Genomic DNA, 19,671 nt, shown 5'->3' on the forward strand with positions numbered 1-19,671 from the left:
CAAAATGTTTGATATAAGTTTAGCAGTTGGACACAATTCCAGGGCGGGGAAGACCTTCATTTGGCTTGGATCTAACAAATAGCGATTATTCGTCAAACATCTCTACGAAAGGATTATACTAGTGTTTTACTACAGTTAGTTTCACATGTTATCCTTATTCAAGTTTCATGACACGTTTGGCTACATTTATTTTCTTAGCTTGCTCAGGCAGAGACCATAAACTAGTCTATTGTATGGTCTCTGCACTTAGGTGAACCCACTGTCACGTTATAATGTTCACCATATAATCTTTGTATGAAGTTCATTCCGGGCGTGGTAATGTGTTCAAACACATATGGTGATTCACTACAACTCTACCCTTCGCTCACTCCGATGTAATATCCCTGTCCAAGATATGCATAACGAATGTGTGCCGCCCATAACATGAACCTGTGGCTGAATAGTGTTGTGGCTGGCTGGTAATCAATAAATATATTGTGTCCTCCTCCCGCTGGTTCTAGTATTATAAACTACATATTACAAATTCATGTCAGGGGTTCACACAAGGGTTCTGTGTTCGCCATCACTGCATGCATGAGTAGGAAAACTACGAAAATATCACAGCCATTTGCGCAGGCGCATTTTATCCCGGTGGGCGGAACAAATCGTCAAGGGGCACAACCTCACCGTGCACCTGTTTGTGACCGAAGTTTTTAAACATGGACGTGGGAAATGCTTGGAAAGTTTTGCTGCTTTTCTGCATCTGCAGCCTTGTTTGTGGAAAGACAGCAGACAAGCCGATAGAACTTACCGAGGACAACTGGCAGGACATATTGGAAGGAGAATGGATGGTTGAATTGTGAGTTGTCTCATGCGGAAGTTATCTGGTGGATCGCGTGACCCCTATTTTCGTTATAGATCACACGTCTCAAATCATTGACTTTAGTTGCTCACACGGTGGTTTGTTTATTTACAGTGAGTCTGTTTTTGATTTGTGATTTTGTATTATTTTTCATTGCATAATTTGAAAATGATGTAGATCTGTTTTTGATTAACGTATTATATAGCATCAATGACGTGTGTGGCTACACTTAGAAGAACGCTATGTCATAATTTTAAGTTCCTTGTGGAGTTCTTCAGTGTGCACACAGTGGATGCATCGTGGCAGTAGATGATTGAGCGAGGATGTTGTAGAACAAACTAGCACCACAGTCCCTATCCCATTCATGTCTGCAGCTTCTCAATGGGCGTACTGAACAAATGGATAATTGGGAGACATGTATAATAAAGATCTAGATTCTTAGCTGTTGCTGACAAACTTAGAAAAATTAGGTTGAACTTCGTCATTTGGGACAGTACTGAAGACGTTTCGTGTGCAGTGAGAGATTCCTGTCCATGAATGTTGAACTGCGGTGAGGGTGACGTGAATATGTGGTGTTCATGCTCTATATGTCATTTATGTCGACTTGCCACGTCTATTGGCCCACATCCACTGACCCGTGAGTAAACCTTCCACCCCTGCTGTTATTATCTCAACATACACCTTGATTATGTTTCTTGGTTTGTCGCAAACCTTTCCAGATTTCACTGACTGATATACAGTATATGTCCGCATATTAGCCGAATTTTGAGGATACTATTTACAACATCATAAACCCAATTCACTCACTCACTCATACTTGTATGGCATTTATTTATAGACCGATGGACAGAAATGAATTTAATGACATTAAAGAATTTCACTGATAGACCAATTGTTAACCTATGTGAAGGATGCCAACTGCAAGCATCGTCACAAACAGTCAGCCAGTGTTGGACAGTGAGCTGCTATTTAAACACTTAAAGTGAGAGTGAATATTGCTTGTATTTGACCAGTGTCGAAATAAGTGCCTGCCTGCGGTTGGTGACGTTTTTGTCGGGCTGCATGAAATTTGCCTCCACCTGCCCAACTATCTGGCAGATAATTTTAAGACTACTTAGGCATTAAGTTATATCATAAGTCCTTGTAGATTCTCATGTAGTTGTTTGCCTTATTTCAACTGAATCAAGACACGATTTGTCTCTTATCTTTCGTGATTTTTCTCATAGTGTCGTTGGTGATCCATTATTAACATGAATGAAAGGAAGTAACTGCGCCTTCATTGGTCAATCTAGTCTTAGTTATAGTGTATTAGGATTGATATTAAGACACATAATAATCAGACATACTTTTTTTTATAGGGCTGGAAAACATAATACGCAAGGTTTCATTTAAATTTAATATTGTCTGAATGAGGGCAGGTAACTTTCAAGATAGGCAGGCAACATTTATGGGTCACCTGCCCGACTGCCTTGTTGGGTTATGAAATTATTTCAAACACTGGAGATGACCCAGCTTTATGACAACATCCCCAAAGTGCAAGCCCCTAATATCCCATGGTGTTATTCAGGAAAACTCAGTTTGTTTTGGCTAGGTTGTTAAATGCTCACTGTTGTATGTAAATCAGTACACACATGTTTTTTATAGGACATATAAATCGTCTCATTGTTTGACATTTTGCTCAATCATTGTTCCGCAGGCATCATGTAAACAAACGGTTGAGATATGACAGTGGTATGTCAGTAAACAAACGATTGAGATATGACAGTGGTATATTAGTAAACAAATGATTATGATAGGACAATGGTATGTCTGTAAACAAACGATTATGATAGGACAATGGTATGTCAGTAAACAAACAATTAAGATAGGACAATGGTATGTCAGTAAACAAACGATTGAGATATGACAATGGTATGTCAGTAAACAAACAATTAAGATAGGATAATTGTATGTCAGTAAACAAACGATTTAGATATGACAATGGTTTTTCTGTAGTCAAACGATTAAGATAGGACAATCATATGTCAGTATATGACGATGGTTAAAGATAGGAGATTGGTTTGTCTGTAAACAAACGATTAAGATAGGACAATGGTGTGTCAGTAAACAAACGATTAAGATAGGAGATTGGTATGGCAGTATACAGACTGCGTGGTCTGCTTCAGCATGGCGCCGTGGTGCCCGGCATGCCGGTCCTTCAAGGAGACGTGGGACAGTTTTGCCAAATGGAGCAAGGATCTGGATGTAAATGTTGGCATAATCGACGTCACCGAGAACCCAGGTATGGAAGTAACATGTTCACATTAAAAACAGAGTTTATGTACCACTGTGTGATCTCTGTATGCTGTGGTCAATGTTTCCTGCTGCTTGGGGTCGTTCATACTGTCGGCCACTGGTTTGTATGACAAAGGCGTATTCATCGTCAGGCCACAATGATTATGTAAAGTCATCATTGATTGACTGCTAACATGCTGTGTTAAATTGTGGCATGGTATCACATGGCAACCGACATTACTCCAAGCTAGTACAACCAGACACACACATAATATGAGGTAGAAATTGGCACTAGTCCTATAGTCCTTGCCGAACTGTCCAATAGTTAGGTATCATAAGGACTAGTATACCCATGAAGTTCCAGGTAGAGAATAAGTCTTCAGCAACCCATGCTTGTCGTAGGAGGCGACTAACAGGATTGGGTGGTCAGGCTCGCTATTTGGTTGATGTATGACATCATTATTGCAGTTGCGTAGATCGATGCTCATGATGTCATTCACTGGATTGCCTGGTCCAGATCGCCGTAATATAGCTGGAATATAGCTGAGTGCGGCATTAAACAATAAACAACCAAAAATAGTAGATAAAAACTAGCACCGATATACATGCACACATGTGATGCACATCTCCATTTACATGATATAAGTGCACTCATCCTGAACGCGATGTTAAACCCTCGTCTGAATGACTGATGTACAATGAGGTGAAATCGGGTTTGATGTCGCCTTCAGAATCATTGCACTTGTATAACAATGTGTTTGTCTGTCTGTGTGTGTATGTATGTGTGTGTGTTGCTGCTTGTACTAGCCCGGACTAGTGCAGGTTTTATTGTACTGGCCCAGTGAGATACAATGCCACAGTTTGACATGGATACCTCACCCAGCTGTGGGCCTCTTTGCATATCAATGAAAACAGTTAGAATTTTTATTAGCATTAAGCGAACATTTTAACAATTTGAGAATTACTGGGGAAAAAGGAGATTTCATGTATCCTCTCGCCCTTATTGGTAATATATGCATATTATGTCCTTTGTCAGCAGAAGGTGCACCTCCAGAACTTCATTGCTGCTTTGTTGTTTATACGTGCCTAATCTCTTTTTGTGCAATTTGACATCAATTTCATTTTGTCTGCAGGTCTGAGTGGTCGTTTTTTTGTGACAGCACTACCAACCCTTTATCAGTAAGTGTGACCAGATGATCAATCTTCTCGGCATTCTGTCTGATATCAGTAGAAAGATAATATGGTCCAGAGCTCCGAACTACGACTGGAAGTAGTTAGTATCTAATTTCCATCATCAACATGTAAAAACTTGAATGCCAAAACTATCAAGATTTTAAAAATTATTTTGCACTGGAATGAAATAAGAATATTATTGGCATAATGCTAAACTAAAGGGTGAGGTAATAGCCCAGTAGTGAGAGTGTTTGCCTGCCTGGGTGTCAGGTTCTATTCCCACCATGGATACAGTGTGTGATGTGCACACATGACCAGGTTATTTCTTCATCCCTAGTGTCCGAGATGGAGTGTTCCGCCAGTATCACGGCTCCAGGAAAGAATCTGACCTCATCAGCTTCGTCGATGACTACAAGTGGAGGGACATTGATCCAGTGTCGGGCTGGCTTGCTCCCAACTCTATACAGTAAGCTACACTGGTCAACTTACAGCTAACAACCAGTTGATATATGACATTGAAGTCTCTCCACCTAGTGTTGTGTCATTCCTAATTTGCATGTGATTAATAATTACGAGCTACTGAATATGCATACTGTTCCGCCCCCCCCCCCCCCCCCCCCCTAATTTTGAAAACCATATGTAGTATGTTGTAGGCAGTAAAATTATCTGAGAGAGGATTTTGGAACCCTCCCTCTTAAAAATGCTGGATCTGCCCTTGTTTCACAACTTAATTGTTGTGACTATTACATTTTCACAAATATGTCTGTTCAGCTGATGTAACAGCCAGTGGCTCTTACATTTAGTTTACTTACAGTCTTTTTTTATCAACTAAGATGCATGTTGAATATAATAAGATGCTGAATACATTAGTCTGTGAATGATTTATTTTCTATTTTGACACAAACAAAACATAAAGGAACAAGAATTCACAACAAAATGCAAACTTTAAAGTTTTAAGTTGTCATGTTTACATCGTGTCACTGTGTGACCTTGCCCTTGAAATCAAATGTAGCAGCATGATCGGAGTCACTGTGACAGTTCGTCTCCCTCACTACTGACATTGTTGAGGTGGAAGTGGATCTTTGATAATTTATGTGTCCTGTGACGGACATTATTTCGGATGTATCCATACTGACCCCGCAGATTCCTCTCTCACCAGGGGTGGGTCAAGAAACAACTGGAGCTGTATCTGTGCTTGTTAGATGATGGGTGGCGTCTTTAGTTTTAGGCCATTAGTCCTTATGATGATAACAGATAGCGAAACCTTTAGAAATGGAAAATTTCTGCTTGTGCATATAATACCTTAACTGTTGGACAGTTTGTCAAGGACCAAAGGACTAGGGCCAATTTCTAATGCTGCTATGCTGGTCATAAGAGGCGACCAAATTGATCAAGTGATCAGACTCTTTGACTTGTTGATTGTGTGTCTTCGTACCCCGATAACAGGGATCGTTGCTCACAATATCAATCACTGAATTGGCATATTGGGGCGTCATACAGCTGGACTATTACTGAGTGGGCATTCAACAACAAACACATCATTTCCAATCTTTACTTTGCAGGATGTCCACTGTCGGGTTATTCTTCAAGGCTGCCATGGTTATTCGTGTAAGTTGTCCACGTTGGTTGTCGAGGGGTCGGGTCACTCGGGTGTCCAGGCAAGATGCAGATACTAGATATTATCAGAGACTTGTGCACAGAAAGCAATGTCATACTCTGTGCCAAGGTTTTTCCTTTGGCCTTGCGATGATATGCTAGCCATGGATATCATAAGTGGATCCTGAGAGGGTGTCTAGGGGGTCCGGACACCCCACCCCACCCCACCTTGAAAACCAAATGTAGTATGCTGCTGGAGGCAGTAAAATTGACTGAGAGAGGCTTTTGATATTTTAGACCCCTCCCTGTTTTGATTCATTGGTATTTCTAACAGATCTTTCCCATGTAACTTTGCACATCTCATATGCAATCTTCGAAATTCACACAAGCCTGAGACTACTGAATGTTGTTGATGGCAGTATATCTTATTGAATAGTAGCATTTGATGGCTAGAATTCTAAAACACTTCTCAAAACTTCCAATTTTATCTGCAAATTGGAGCTAAATAAAACTGATAGAACTTGTAAACATAGTAAACATTTGTCTACAAGCTTCTAACACTGTGTGTAAGTGAAATCAGGTTTCCACTTTTCCTGGAATAGTCTTTAAAAGAAGACTTAATTTATGGATAACTTCTTTAATACTGTAAAGGCGATGGTTCGGTATAGATCCTTACTGTTTTGCTTGACAACGCTTAAAGATCTATACCGAAACGTCTCATTTACAGTATTAAAGAAGTTGTTATCCATTAATTGAGTCTACTTTGTCATCCGTCAACTTCTAAGTAATGCCTATCAAACAATTTTGTCTTAAAAATCCTAAATTTCTAAGGCTGCCCCAATGATGTATCCGAGCCAAAATGTCACATAAGTGTGAAATAGGAAGTTGTCCTTGCTGTTTATGAAATGTGTGCTGTCTCCGCTCCAGTCCTTCTACACGACCATGACCTCGGAGTACGGCATCCCGGAGTGGGGGTGCTACCTCATCTTCGCTGTCCTCACCATTGTCTCAGGCCTCCTCCTCGGGCTGGTGAGTAGCGGGGGACATATTGGGCAACAAACAGGTTGGGAAAATCTGATTGGTTGCAAATGATGTTTAATCTGATTCGAAACTTGTAACTTTTCTTCAGGATCTATACCAAAACAGGGTGTTGGGGTAACGTAGTTGTTAAAGCGTTCACTTCTCATCCTGAAGACCCGGGTTCAATTCTCCACTTGGGTAGTGTGAATCCCATTGCTGGTGTCCCCTGCCGTGATATTGCTGAAATATTGCTAAAAGTGGCATAAAACCATACTCACTCACTCATTCTTTCACATTACAGTAGGAGAAAGAAGTTGTTATCCATAAGTTTTTGGTCTACTTTAACTCTTCTGGACTTATTCTTCTGGAGTACATTTCTGAATAAGAGTGACAAATGTGTCATTTAGCCTGGTGAACTATGTATTGTTTTTAGATTGCAGATAAATATGTGTTTTCAGAATTTTCCATGTTATTGTGCATTTGACAGGACATTTTGCATGTATATCTATGGCTAATATTTTTTATTTTATTTTCAAAAACATTTTGCGCCCATCAAGTATTCAGTTTGAGAAAACCTGAAAGTAGTTTATTTGTGGACGTCATTATTATAAGCTGAATAACTGAAACACAGCTGCGGGAGATCACATTGAAGTCGCTGATCATTTTGATTATTCGTGTAAGAAACCTTCTAAATATGAGTGGGGCTGCAGGGTAACCCTAGTGTTTAAAGCATTTGCTCGTGATGCTGAAGGCGTGGGTTTGATTTGAGTCAGTTCTACTTTTCCGATGGATATGTAACATATCAGTTCAATCTGTGGAACTTCTTGAGACAGCTCGGTTTGTCACTACTTTGAAGTTTTTTAAATGCCAAATATATATGCCTCTTTAAATAGTGGTGGTATGTATCTCTAAAGCATTGCCCCGTGACTTGCTGCTACAGCTCATCGTGTGTTGCTGTGATGTGCTGTTTCCGCCCAAATACCAAAGTGTGAGAGTCATTCAGGAGCAGCCTCAAGGGATGGGAGATACTATGGACAGGGAGGACAAGGTAGGTTTGTCATGACACAGGTGTACTCCGGACAGGGAGGACAAGGTAGGTCGTCCTGACACAGGTGTACTCTGGACAGGGAGGACAAGGTAGGTCGTCATGACACAGGTGTACTCCGGACAAGGAGGATAAGGTAGGTCGTGATGACACAGGTGTACTCCGGACAGGGAGGACAAGGTAGGTCATCCTGACACAGGTGTACTCCGGACAGGGAGGACAAGGTAGGTCGTCCTGACACAGGTGTACTCTGGACAGGGAGGACAAGGTAGGTCGTCATGACACAGGTATACTCCGGACAGGGAGGACAAGGTAGGTCGTGATGACACAGGTGTACTCCGGACAGGGAGGACAAGGTAGGTCATCCTGACACAGGTATACTCCGGACAGGGAGGACAAGGTAGGTCGTCATGACACAGGTGTACTCCGGACAGGGAGGATAAGGTAGGTCGTGATGACACAGGTGTACTCCGGACAGGGAGGACAAGGTAGGTCATCCTGACACAGGTATACTCCGGACAGGGAGGACAAGGTAGGTCGTCATGACACAGGTGTACTCCGGACAGGGAGGACAAGGTAGGTCGTCATGACACAGGTATACTCCGGACAGGGAGGACAAGGTAGGTCATCCTGACACAGGTGTACTCCGGACAGGGAGGACAAGGTAGGTCGTCATGACACAGGTGTACTCCGGACAGGGAGGACAAGGTAGGTCGTCATGACACAGGTGTACTCCGGCCAGGGAGGACAAGGTAGGTCGTCATGACACAGGTGTACTCCGGACAGGGAGGACAAGGCAGGTCGTCATGACACAGGTGTACTCCGGACAGGGAGGGCAAGGCAGGTCGTCATGACAAAGGTGTACTCCGGACAGGGAGGGCAAAGTAGGTCGTCATGACACAGGTGCACTCCAGACACAAGCCGAGGTAGGTCGTCATGACACAGGTGTGTGGACGCATTATTCAACAACATCTGAACGGAATGGCGAATGCTGTATCTGACACACAGTATTGTACTTGCAGGATGATGATATCATTGATGACACAAAACAAACAGATAGTGATGATGATGATGAAACTTCTTCAACCACACGACGGAGACAAGTACAGAAGGCGGAATGAGAGGCCATCAGATCGTGGGTGTCTGCAGCGAGTGTGTGTGGTATAAGGTAGTGTGGCTGCTCATTGTACGAGTGAGGGAAGCAAGATTCGCAACATGCAGTAGTGTCTGTTTTATGAATGATGGATGCATGTTTTCTTGTGTCATGTAATAATTCAAATTCAAAGGGACATAACTCTGTACCCATAATTTCTTTATCTGAAAGTTTGATCACTGCTTTCACTTGGAATGGTATCTAGGCAAACAGGGTTTAGTGTAGAGGTTAGAATGATATATGAATTTTAGACATTATATTTAAATAAGGAAATGGGAAATTTATTTCAAATAGCTAGTATGTTTGACATTCACTGATCAATGTCGGTGAAACTTCACAATCAAAAGTTGTCATAAAACATGTGAACCATGGCTGGAGGGCTGTCACCCCAAGTAGTCCACCAACAATGTAGATTGTTGTCTGAAAAAATGGGCTTTGATTAGTTCATCTTCCTTGACCAAAGCCGTGGACTTCAGTAACTTGTTGGTGATTGTTGAGTAACTGATCGTTTGACAGTATCCAGCGCATGGGGAGACTGATGGTTGTTATAGTTGTCGATCAAAGACGTTGTCATGATCTCAGTGCCAACAATGTCAGGGGCTGACCATACCTATATTATATTATCAAAACTACAAATTATACTTTTATTAAAAGTGTGATTGGGAAGAGCTTTATTCAGTTAGAAGGAGTTGTTTGGTGAGTAGTTTTTGAACGATTATAGATTTGCCTGTCTTTTTTCAGGCTAAGTTATTGTTTTATCAATAATTTAGATTTTAATGTGTTGCAAATATTCTGCCCACGTCAGAGGTACAATTTGATCAGTGTTCAGTATTAGCAATGAATAGTTTATTTAAATTTGCATCATAATTAAAACTGTTTTAGTTGCTAGAGAGCAGTGAATATTGATTACAGTACGAAACGGTTCAGTGGATTTAAATACTAGTATGGTATGTGAAAAACAGTGCAAGTAGTTCCAAGGAGATTGACGTAAGTAGTTGCCATGGTTACAGGATTCCTGTCGTCCAACACAACCCTTGTATTGAATTATTTATGTAGATCAACAATGGTCTTTTACATTCAGCATCATGACCTCGCTGTTACACAGTTTATAGCCAACACACGCAGGGATGACTGGGACACCGTACTATTGCAGAGTTGTGTCCCTTAGTTGTGCCAGAATCTGATGATCTGGGACTAGAATTCCAGATTTGTTTTGATTGTGATTCTTGGTTTGTCAGCACCATCCCTGGGCTTGTGGGTGTCACCAATGTGGTAAAAGTGTTGGGCCTGCATCACCTTGAGCCCCCCCCGCCCCCCCCCCCCCCTCCGACATGGACGTTCCGTGATGTGACTGAAAAGCAGTTCAAAGCTCAAAGCAATGGTGAACTGATCTGGTTTCCCGTTAATTACCTTTTTAACAGTATAGCCACATGTGTATGTTATGCCACACCCTCTTTACATATCATTTCATTCCTGATAGTAGAATCGGTTAAGATTGTTGCTCAAGGCTGCAAGTGATCCGTTATCTGGGTGTGCAAGTCTTTGTCAGTTATTTCGATTTTTTTCTTCTTCCTGGCTGTGTGTGTGTTGATCATTTCATAAGTTTGGGATGAATAGGTTAAAAAAAGCATGAATCATAGTTCAGTGAACCCTGAAAGGTTTGTTTTAATATATGTCTCCTGCCTATCGAATTTAGATGAAAATGTGATAATTAATGTAGAGAGGCCTAAGTGACTCCCTCCTCACATGTTGGCTAATAAGTTGGGTGCGTGTGTCTTGTGTGAGTGTGAAGTCTGTGAGTGAGTGAGTGAGTGAGTTGGGCGTCCGCTGCTTTGGGTTGATGTGCAGCTTGTACACAGCATTCCTCTGTAGTATGTATATAGATGAATTGTGTGTATTCCTAATGTAGCAGACCAGGGGATGACATGTCCCCTATGTGCCTGTGTGTACTTTTATTAATAACACTGGTGGGGTTTTAAAGTTGCCTTTTTCGTGTGGAATATTATGTGCACAGTCAAAGATCGTTGTGTCAAACTCTGATGTGTCGAACTTATGATTGTCTCAAGGTAAAAGCTTGGTCCCTACGTATTCCTTCTTTATTCATCATTTTCGATTGTGTCAAACCTCGGATAACTTGAAATAACAGTGTTTGACTGTATTTGGGGTTGAGATACAGCAATGATGCAAGAATTAACTTAATCTTTTGAATAGTAGATTGCTTATATAGTGCTAAAATCATCACAAAATCAGTGATTTCCCAATGACAAACCTGACATCATTTTTATCATTTTAAAAAAACTTTTCAAAGAATGTTTGTGTAATTAATACTTGGTATGTGGATGGGCAATGCAATCCAAGGTTATTTGAAGATATTGGTTAAAGCAGCGCAAAACCATACTCACTCACTCACTCACAGTAATTGATCGTCTTTGACAGGTGTATTAATGATGCCAACACGAGAATGTGGTGCTTATGTGTTGTCTTTCTAGTAGAAACATCAGTCCATGGTAGAAGACACTAAAATTTGCTGTGCAGAGTTACATCCCTTAGCTTTACCAGGATGTACTGATCTTTGGTAAGAATCTCAAATTCACACCGAATTTTGATCGTTGGTCTCAGCACCATATTTGTGCTGATTATTTCAACCAAGTGGTGAACATCTCTGCTTCGAGTTGGACTTCCCTCCATCATCAACATGACACCATCCCATGACTGAAGTACGACTCACTGTGACACAGAACGGCAGCATATTGCCAGCTGTAGTTAATGTGAAGGAAATGAGATTGTTTTGGTTAGAATTGATGACGATGCTGGTTTTGAAAAATAACCAACCTTTCGCTGTTCCTTTGATTTTATGATTGCCTGTTCAAGTTGTGAGTTAAGTCTGACGCACTGAAATATTGTTTATTAATCTATATTGTGTTAATTGCGCACCATGATATTGTCATACTGGAATTACCATATGCCATCGATTGTGTATGAATGATATACAAAGTTCTGTTTAATTTATGATTTACCATGTAATTGTATAACTTCCACATGGAGATAAAGCGTGCAACTTTTACATGTACCCCACTTGTCCTATGATTCTGCTTTTACAAGACATGATTCACGATGCATGTTTTTAATGTCCTTGACACTTACAATAACTTTAGTTCAATTAATTAGTGTTCCTATGTGTCTGTTGACCAAACACTGCCCAGATAGAGTTGGAGGGAAATGGGTATACCGATACTGGTTGATGAACTCGTTACGAAAGGAGTTCACAGAAATGGTTTGCACAGCAGCGAAATCTATGCATTAATTAATGTTCAGTTACATGTTTTTTTATAAGAAAAGCGCAACTAGTTTTAGATTGAAAGCTTCAACCATTCCTGCTACATGTTTGCCATTTTGACATACTTCCTCTGTTGATGAAGCCTAACAGCTGAGATGATGTTCTCATTAATAAGCAATAGCTCTGAAAGTCATCACAGAAAAGTTTAATTCAGCAGCTATGTTGTGCCAACTGCCTCAAGTGGCATGGTCATCAGTGCTTTTAATGCTATTTTTGTAAATAAAAATATTTTCTATTTTCGATCTGTTGCTCCTTTCCACCCATTGTGGTGAAGCAGGTGCAGAGGGAGTCCTGAGAGTGGAGATTGGAAGGGTACAATGGCCGCTTTGTGTGGTGAAGCAGGTGCAGAGGGAGTCCTGAGAGTGGGGATTGGAAGGGTACAATGGCTGCTGTTTGGTGAAGCAGGTGCAGAAGGAGTCCTGAGAGAGGGGATTGGAAGGGTACAATGGCTGCTGTGTGGTGAAGTGTGAGTACAATGGCCGCTGTGTGGTGAAGCAGGTGCAGAGGGAGTCCTGAGAGTGGGGATTGGAAGGGTACAATGGCCATTGTGTGGTGAAGCAGGTGCAGAGAGAGTCCTGAGAGTGGGGATTGGAAGGGTACAATGGCTGCTGTGTGGTGAAGCAGGTGCAGAAGGAGTCCTGAGAGAGGGGATTGGAAGGGTACAATGGCTGCTGTGTGGTGAAGCAGGTGCAAAAGGAGTCCTGAGAGTGGGGATTGGAAGGGTACAATGGCTGCTGTGTGGTGAAGCAGGTGCAGAGAGAGTCCTGAGAGAGGGGATTGGAAGGGTACAATGGCTGCTGTGTGGTGAAGCAGGTGCAAAAGGAGTCCTGAGAGTGGGGATTGGAAGGGTACAATGGCTGCTGTGTGGTGAAGCAGGTGCAGAAGGAGTCCTGAGAGTGGGGATTGGAAGGGTACAATGGCTGCTGTGTGGTGAAGTGTGAGTACAATGGCCGCTGTGTGGTGAAGCAGGTGCAGAGGGAGTCCTGAGAGTGGGGATTGGAAGGGTACAATGGCCATTGTGTGGTGAAGCAGGTGCAGAGAGAGTCCTGAGAGTGGGGATTGGAAGGGTACAATGGCTGCTGTGTGGTGAAGCAGGTGCAGAAGGAGTCCTGAGAGAGGGGATTGGAAGGGTACAATGGCTGCTGTGTGGTGAAGCAGGTGCAGAAGGAGTCCTGAGAGTGGGGATTGGAAGGGTACAATGGCTGCTGTGTGGTGAAGCAGGTGCAAAAGGAGTCCTGAGAGTGGGGATTGGAAGGGTACAATGGCTGCTGTGTGGTGAAGCAGGTGCAGAGAGAGTCCTGAGAGAGGGGATTGGAAGGGTACAATGGCTGCTGTGTGGTGAAGCAGGTGCAAAAGGAGTCCTGAGAGTGGGGATTGGAAGGGTACAATGGCTGCTGTGTGGTGAAGCAGGTGCAGAAGGAGTCCTGAGAGTGGGGATTGGAAGGGTACAATGGCTGCTGTGTGGTGAAGTGTGAGTACAATGGCCGCTGTGTGGTGAAGCAGGTGCAGAGAGAGTCCTGAGAGTGGGGATTGGAAGGGTACAATGGCTGCTGTGTGGTGAAGCAGGTGCAGAAGGAGCCCTGAGAGAGGGGATTGGAAGGGTACAATGGCTGCTGTGTGGTGAAGCAGGTGCAAAAGGAGTCCTGAGAGTAGGGATTGGAAGGGTCCAATGGCTGCTGTGTGGTGAAGCAGGTGCAGAAGGAGTCCTGAGAGTGGGGATTGGAAGGGTACAATGGCTGCTGTGTGGTGAAGCAGGTGCAAAAGGAGTCCTGAGAGTGGGGATTGGAAGGGTACAATGGTTGCTTTGTGGTGAAGCTGGTGGAGAGGGAGTCCTGAGAGTGGGGATTGGAAGGGTACAATGGCCGTTGTGTGGTGAAGCTGGTGGAGAGGGAGTCCTGAGAGTGGGGATTGGAAGGGTACAATGGCTGCTGTGTGGTGAAGCAGGTGCAGAGGGAGTCCTGCGAGTGGGGATTGGAAGGGTACAATGGCTGCTGTGTGATGAAGCAGGTGCAAAAGGAGTCCTGAGAGTGGGGATTGGAAGGGTACAATGGTTGCTGTGTATGGTGAAGCAGGTGCAGAGGGGGTCCTGAGAGTGGGGATTTGAAGGGTTCAATGGCCGCTTTGTGTGGTGAAGCAGGCGTAGAGGGAGTCATGAGAGTGGTGATTGGATGGGTTACGACGGCTGTTGTGTGGTGAAGAGGCGCAGAGGGAGTCATGAGAGTGGAGATTGAATGGGTACAATGGCCGTTTTGTTGAAGTGTGAGTACAATGGCTGCTGTGTGGTGAAGCAGGTGCAGAGGGAGTCATGAGAGTGGAGATTGGATGGGTACAATAGCCGTTGTGTGGTGAAGTGTGAGTACAATGGCTGCTGTGTATTGTGAAGCAGGGATTGGGTGGGTACAATGGCCGCTGTGTGTTGTGAAGCAGGGATAGGGTGGGGATTGCGTGGGTACAATAGCCGCTGTGTATTGTGAAGCAGTGATATGGTGGGGATTGGCTGGGTACAATGGCCTGTGTGTATTGTGAAGCAGGGAAAAGGATGGGGATTGGCTGGGTACAATGGCCGCTGTGTATTGTGAAGGAAAGGGGTAGAGTGGAGATTGAGAGAGGTGATTCTGTATCTATGTCCATGTGCGAAATCGGCACCCCCGGAAGCACTCGTTAAGTCTCCAAGATCGTCATCACCATGTTAATGTATGAGAATTGTGATCCCTTCGCGCTAAGATCGCTTTGTAGCACAGGATCCAGGTCCAGGACATGACGGATGCCATTCATGTAGTTCCATAGGGCCGTAAAAGGGTTGGCAGTCCTTGCTTCAGGTTCACAATTCCTTTAACTGAAACGAAGAGAAACCTGTAAGTGGTGGATTATAACCTTTCGTCACACGACCTGTAAAGATAGAATAGGTCATCAGCAAAAGGCGACTAACAATTGTGTGGATTGATGCTCATGATGTCAATCACTGGATCCAGACTCGATGATTTACAGACCGCCGTCATATAGCTGGAATATTGCTGAGTACGGCGTTAAACAACAAACAAACAAACGAATAAACACAAAGGACACAAATTGTCATCAGCAGCTGGCATATGCCGGTACAATATGTAGAAAGTTGTTTGACAGCCCTTCACTTGTTGTGGGGTTGGGACTCACGACACACTGACCAATTACGTTTTACAAAAATACATTGTTTCAAATCCTCGGCCCCACAGCAAGTCAAGTCCCTGGGCAAACGTTGCTGGCAAACGTTGCTGCCCAGCCGCGGTAGGATGTGTGTTTGTTTGTTCGTTGTTTGAGCATCAATTCACTCAATTTGGATACGATGACATGTACAACCAAATCAGCGAGCCTTATCCCGTTATTCGCATAGTTGCCTTTTAGGACAAGCATGGACTAGGAGAAACAATTATATTCTTTATGATGTTTCAGAAGGAGATTGTGAATCCCATGAAGCATGCAGAGATAAGCATGTTTTAGATACTATTAACAGAGCTAGAAATATTCCAGCTATATGACGGCTGTCTGTAAAAAATCGAGACTGGACCAGACAATCCAGCGATTGATATCGTGAGAATAGATCCACGCAACTGGGATACGATGACATGCATCAAACCGAGCTGCCCACCCGATCCCGTTAGTCGCCTTTAAAGCAAGTTAGGTTGCTGAAGAGATATTCTAACCCGGATCTTCACGAGTCGACCTAACATATAAACAACGGCGTGTACTTAAATCCTATATTTTTATTCGGTGATTTTACCATATACACCTATCTCATTAAAATCAGATCTTAGTTTTCGCTACCGCTAAACAAAGATCTGAGGACACCCCATTACGGGTCACGTCAGAACGACCTTTCGCGAATTTTGACCGATCAATGAAATGACTGACAAGAAATCGACATTAGCCAATCAGAGGGCAGCTTTCTCGAGCTTTACGACACCAGTTTCAAACTGGCGACTACGCTTCGAAACATATTTTGACGTTTTCTCAATTAAATCTTTTTAAACTGATAAGATGAACATTCGGGAATGGCTTATAGATGGCCTAGATTGTATGGATATAATCATAAAACCCGTAACTTTCGTTCGGAATACCCCGTGTTAAATATTTTGTGGTTGCATGATTAGAAAACACATTCCGACTGTCACTTTCATGATCTGGTAAGCGACGCTTTGATTGGTTGGATGAAAGGTCGTTCTGACGTGACCCTTAATCGGATGTCCTCAGATCTTTGTTCGGCGATAGCGAGAACTAAGATCAGATTTTAATGAGATTGCCATATACACCAGATCACGTGAGATTGCGAGTGAGGAATTGGCTTCAGTCTTTAGCGGGTAGTGTGGACTAGAGTGAGTGAGTGAGTATGGTTTAACGCCGCTTTTAACAGTATTCCAGTTATATCACGGCGTGTCAGCTTGTTGTGGGAGGAAAGCCCGAAGTGATGCAGGTCTCAGACGTTTACCACTTCGGTGAAACCCACGAGCACGGGTATGGAGCTGACAAACCTAGAAACAATTGGGGCGAAGCGGGATTCGAACCCACAATCATAGGGTTCTGGCGTACCCAAGGGACGCAACTCTGCACAGCGAATCGCGGCGCCTTAGACGACTGGGCCACCCGTGCCCCCAGTGTGGACTAGAACTAGACTTGATAACAAGCCAGGGAGGGATATGGCACGTGGTCCTACTTGTTCCCTGGTGCCTAGGGGAATCCCAATCAAACTTCAACTTCCCGGTAAGTTTAATCTATCCATTCTCCTTCAGCACCAGGTCACGTGAGACCCCGCGAGATTTAAAAGCAGGTCCACAGTACACACCTGATAAAACAGAACAGTTCTTTATAAAACATCATGTTTAATACTAAATACTAAAAACAATACAAAATGCTAAATACACACATGAAGAAAAAACTTGTTATAATCATTCTGAAATTTCAAATGTTGAGCTCATTGAGCTCAATACCCAGAGGAAACATGTTTCACGGGCTTACAATAAAACTTTGTAAACACATTCACAGAAAACCACCCAGCAGCTGCCATGACTGTTTGAATGGGTGCACCTATACAACTGGCTGCGCTGGTAGCAGCTGCCATGACTGTTTGAATGGGTGCACCTAGACTACTGGCTGTGCTGGCCTACTGCTATGTCCTAAAAACACAGTAATGTCAATATCAGCCTTTTGGGGTGGGTGGGTGGGTGGGGTGGGGGGTGGGGGTGTATTCTTTTACGACCCTGACACAGTCTCTCTGCTTACGGTCCTTAAGTGACTCAACAGCAGTTGGTCATGGACACACATGGATCTGCCCGGTATACACTAGTCCTCTCACTCACCACACACAGTCTCTCATTCTCAAATCTCTCTAATTCTATAGGTTTTAAATGACTACCTGGTCCAGACTGCTTAACTAAATCAGTGAGAATAACAACTACTTTGTTGTTTGATTCTGACATATATTTCAATTTCAGCAAATGTAATGACTGAGCTCTTTGGCCAGAAACCAATGCTAATAACACATTAAATTTAAACGTCAAATCTTTGCGTGAGAGCTCAAAATTTTCTCCCAGTCTTTCCAAGTAAACTTCGTTTTGGTGGACGATTTCGCCTGACGTTTTTATCGTCTGTTTTAGGCTATTTCCGTTTTTAAATTTGATTTTGGTCAAACATTTGTGATTAAGTATGCTCTATATTATTATAATCTGCAAAGTTGCTCTGTTGACTTTACTTGCCCTTTAATGTCCAATTACAATATAGCAACGAAACAACTGCCAACGTACACATTGAATTCAATGAACCTAAGGAGTTCCAAATATGCTACCTTATAATTGTATATACACCCATTACTATATGACATGAACTAGTAGGCCTATGGCGGGTTTTTTAGCTTTATGTGTCCTATTAACACTCTTGTATCATTTTACTCTTGACACAAACGTTTACTTTTTTGTATTGTATTCAAATCATTCTCAAATGAAAATCCTATTTCTATATTGACTTCACTAATGATTTGCAAAAGGAAAACACTTAGTTTATCTGTAAGTCTTAAGTAGTTAATTTCAGATTGGTTATTACTTATAGTTTCATTTAAACAACAAAGTACCAAGGGATAAATCTGTTTAACTCTTTTAACCTTAGCAAAACTAGTGTGTACTAGAAAACATATATAAAAATACTTAGATCTTTAAAATAGGATACTATGGCTGTTTCTTAGAGGTAAACATTAATTTATTCAGTGCGGCCATTTCCGATTTTCAAGTGGTCAACCTGTTTTTTTAACAAGCATTCCAAGGCGATAAGTCATACTAATGTTGCTGCTTGTTTCTTTATTTGAACGATTCTTAGCTAAAAAGGCTCCAATATGCACGGCTATGATGGCTTCATTTGCTTCACTGCCTTAAGTATCATCCTCTGTTCATCCTTTGTTTATGTTCATGCTACGTATTTGCACATCTAAGAGTAAATTTATGTGTTGCATTGAACCTCATACACACCGCAGTGGCCATACGCCTCAGTGGCGTACAGAAGTCACGACTCATCCAGCAGGACACAGATGGGTTTACCAACGCCATCAGGAGCAGTCCGATATTCTAAGAGAAATGTTCCTTTCTTATCAAACACACAGGCTCCTGCAAAGTCATAGTCTGCAACAAACACGGTGCCATCCTCCGAGACACAAACATCATTGGGTTTCCAGGTTGCTGTGCTAAAACATTTTGTTTGAACTTTGTTCTTGCTGGCCGTGACCCGGACACATGATCCACCCCATTCACACAAGGCAATATGGCCGCTGGGGGTGAAACTAGAGCTGATACTGGAGAGACAGCATAATATCGTTCAGTCCCATCTGTAAAGTAATATTGGAGATTCTTTTTATTGGGAATGTTTCCAACTACGAACCCCTGTTCTTTGGAACCAGTCAGACAATAAGTGAAGATAAGACTTTCACTTGGGACCTTGTGGTGCAAAAGGATCTTCTTCATGATCTGCAATGAATTGTCAAATATAAAGAGGTAGTTCTCATGGATAACACCAATACTTTCATTTGCGATTGCAACAGCAATCGGTTTAAATGCATCCATTTTAATCTTCCTTTAAAAATCCCCATCAGTGGTAGAGAATTTGACTTTTTCATTAGCCATGTCGGCAAATACCCGCCCTACCTATGGACTGTAGGCTCCACCCCTGATGTCTGGTCTCTCTTTGTCAGATTAGCACCGGGCAATGAATAGTCTTGT

At 42.7% G+C, this 19,671-nt stretch overlaps 2 protein-coding genes across 2 annotated transcripts; one reads left to right on the plus strand and one right to left on the minus strand.

Moving 5' to 3' along the window:
• The first annotated feature begins 622 nt into the window (after positions 1 to 622).
• On the plus strand, positions 623 to 12,678 carry LOC124140690 (thioredoxin-related transmembrane protein 1-like). The gene is made up of 8 exons (XM_046508381.2): positions 623 to 838; positions 3,007 to 3,122; positions 4,249 to 4,294; positions 4,626 to 4,754; positions 5,851 to 5,896; positions 6,812 to 6,913; positions 7,845 to 7,952; positions 8,972 to 12,678. The coding sequence occupies exons 1-8, from the start codon at positions 699 to 701 to the stop codon at positions 9,068 to 9,070; spliced, it is 786 nt and encodes a 261-aa protein (XP_046364337.1). The 5' UTR covers positions 623 to 698; the 3' UTR covers positions 9,071 to 12,678.
• On the minus strand, positions 12,616 to 14,592 carry LOC125374075 (sporozoite surface protein 2-like). The gene has a single exon (XM_048384828.1). It carries the CDS (start codon positions 14,590 to 14,592, stop codon positions 12,616 to 12,618), a length of 1,977 nt encoding a protein of 658 aa, XP_048240785.1.
• Between the last annotated feature and the right edge of the window lie 5,079 nt (positions 14,593 to 19,671).

This window comes from Haliotis rufescens, unplaced genomic scaffold (assembly GCF_023055435.1).
Source record: "Haliotis rufescens isolate VD_foot unplaced genomic scaffold, xgHalRufe1.0.p SCAF_51, whole genome shotgun sequence".
Taxonomy (NCBI): Eukaryota; Metazoa; Mollusca; class Gastropoda; order Lepetellida; family Haliotidae; genus Haliotis; species Haliotis rufescens.

Coding starts and splice junctions, on each gene's coding strand:
- LOC125374075 (XM_048384828.1), bottom strand. CDS start 14,592: ATGACTCCCTCTACGCCTGCTTCACCACACAAAGCGGCCATTGAACCC.
- LOC124140690 (XM_046508381.2), top strand. CDS start 699: ATGGACGTGGGAAATGCTTGGAAAGTTTTGCTGCTTTTCTGCATCTGC. Junction 3,123..4,248: donor CGACGTCACCGAGAACCCAG/GTATGGAAGTAA, acceptor TTTTGTCTGCAG/GTCTGAGTGGTCGTTTTTTT. Junction 5,897..6,811: donor AGGCTGCCATGGTTATTCGT/GTAAGTTGTCCA, acceptor TCTCCGCTCCAG/TCCTTCTACACGACCATGAC.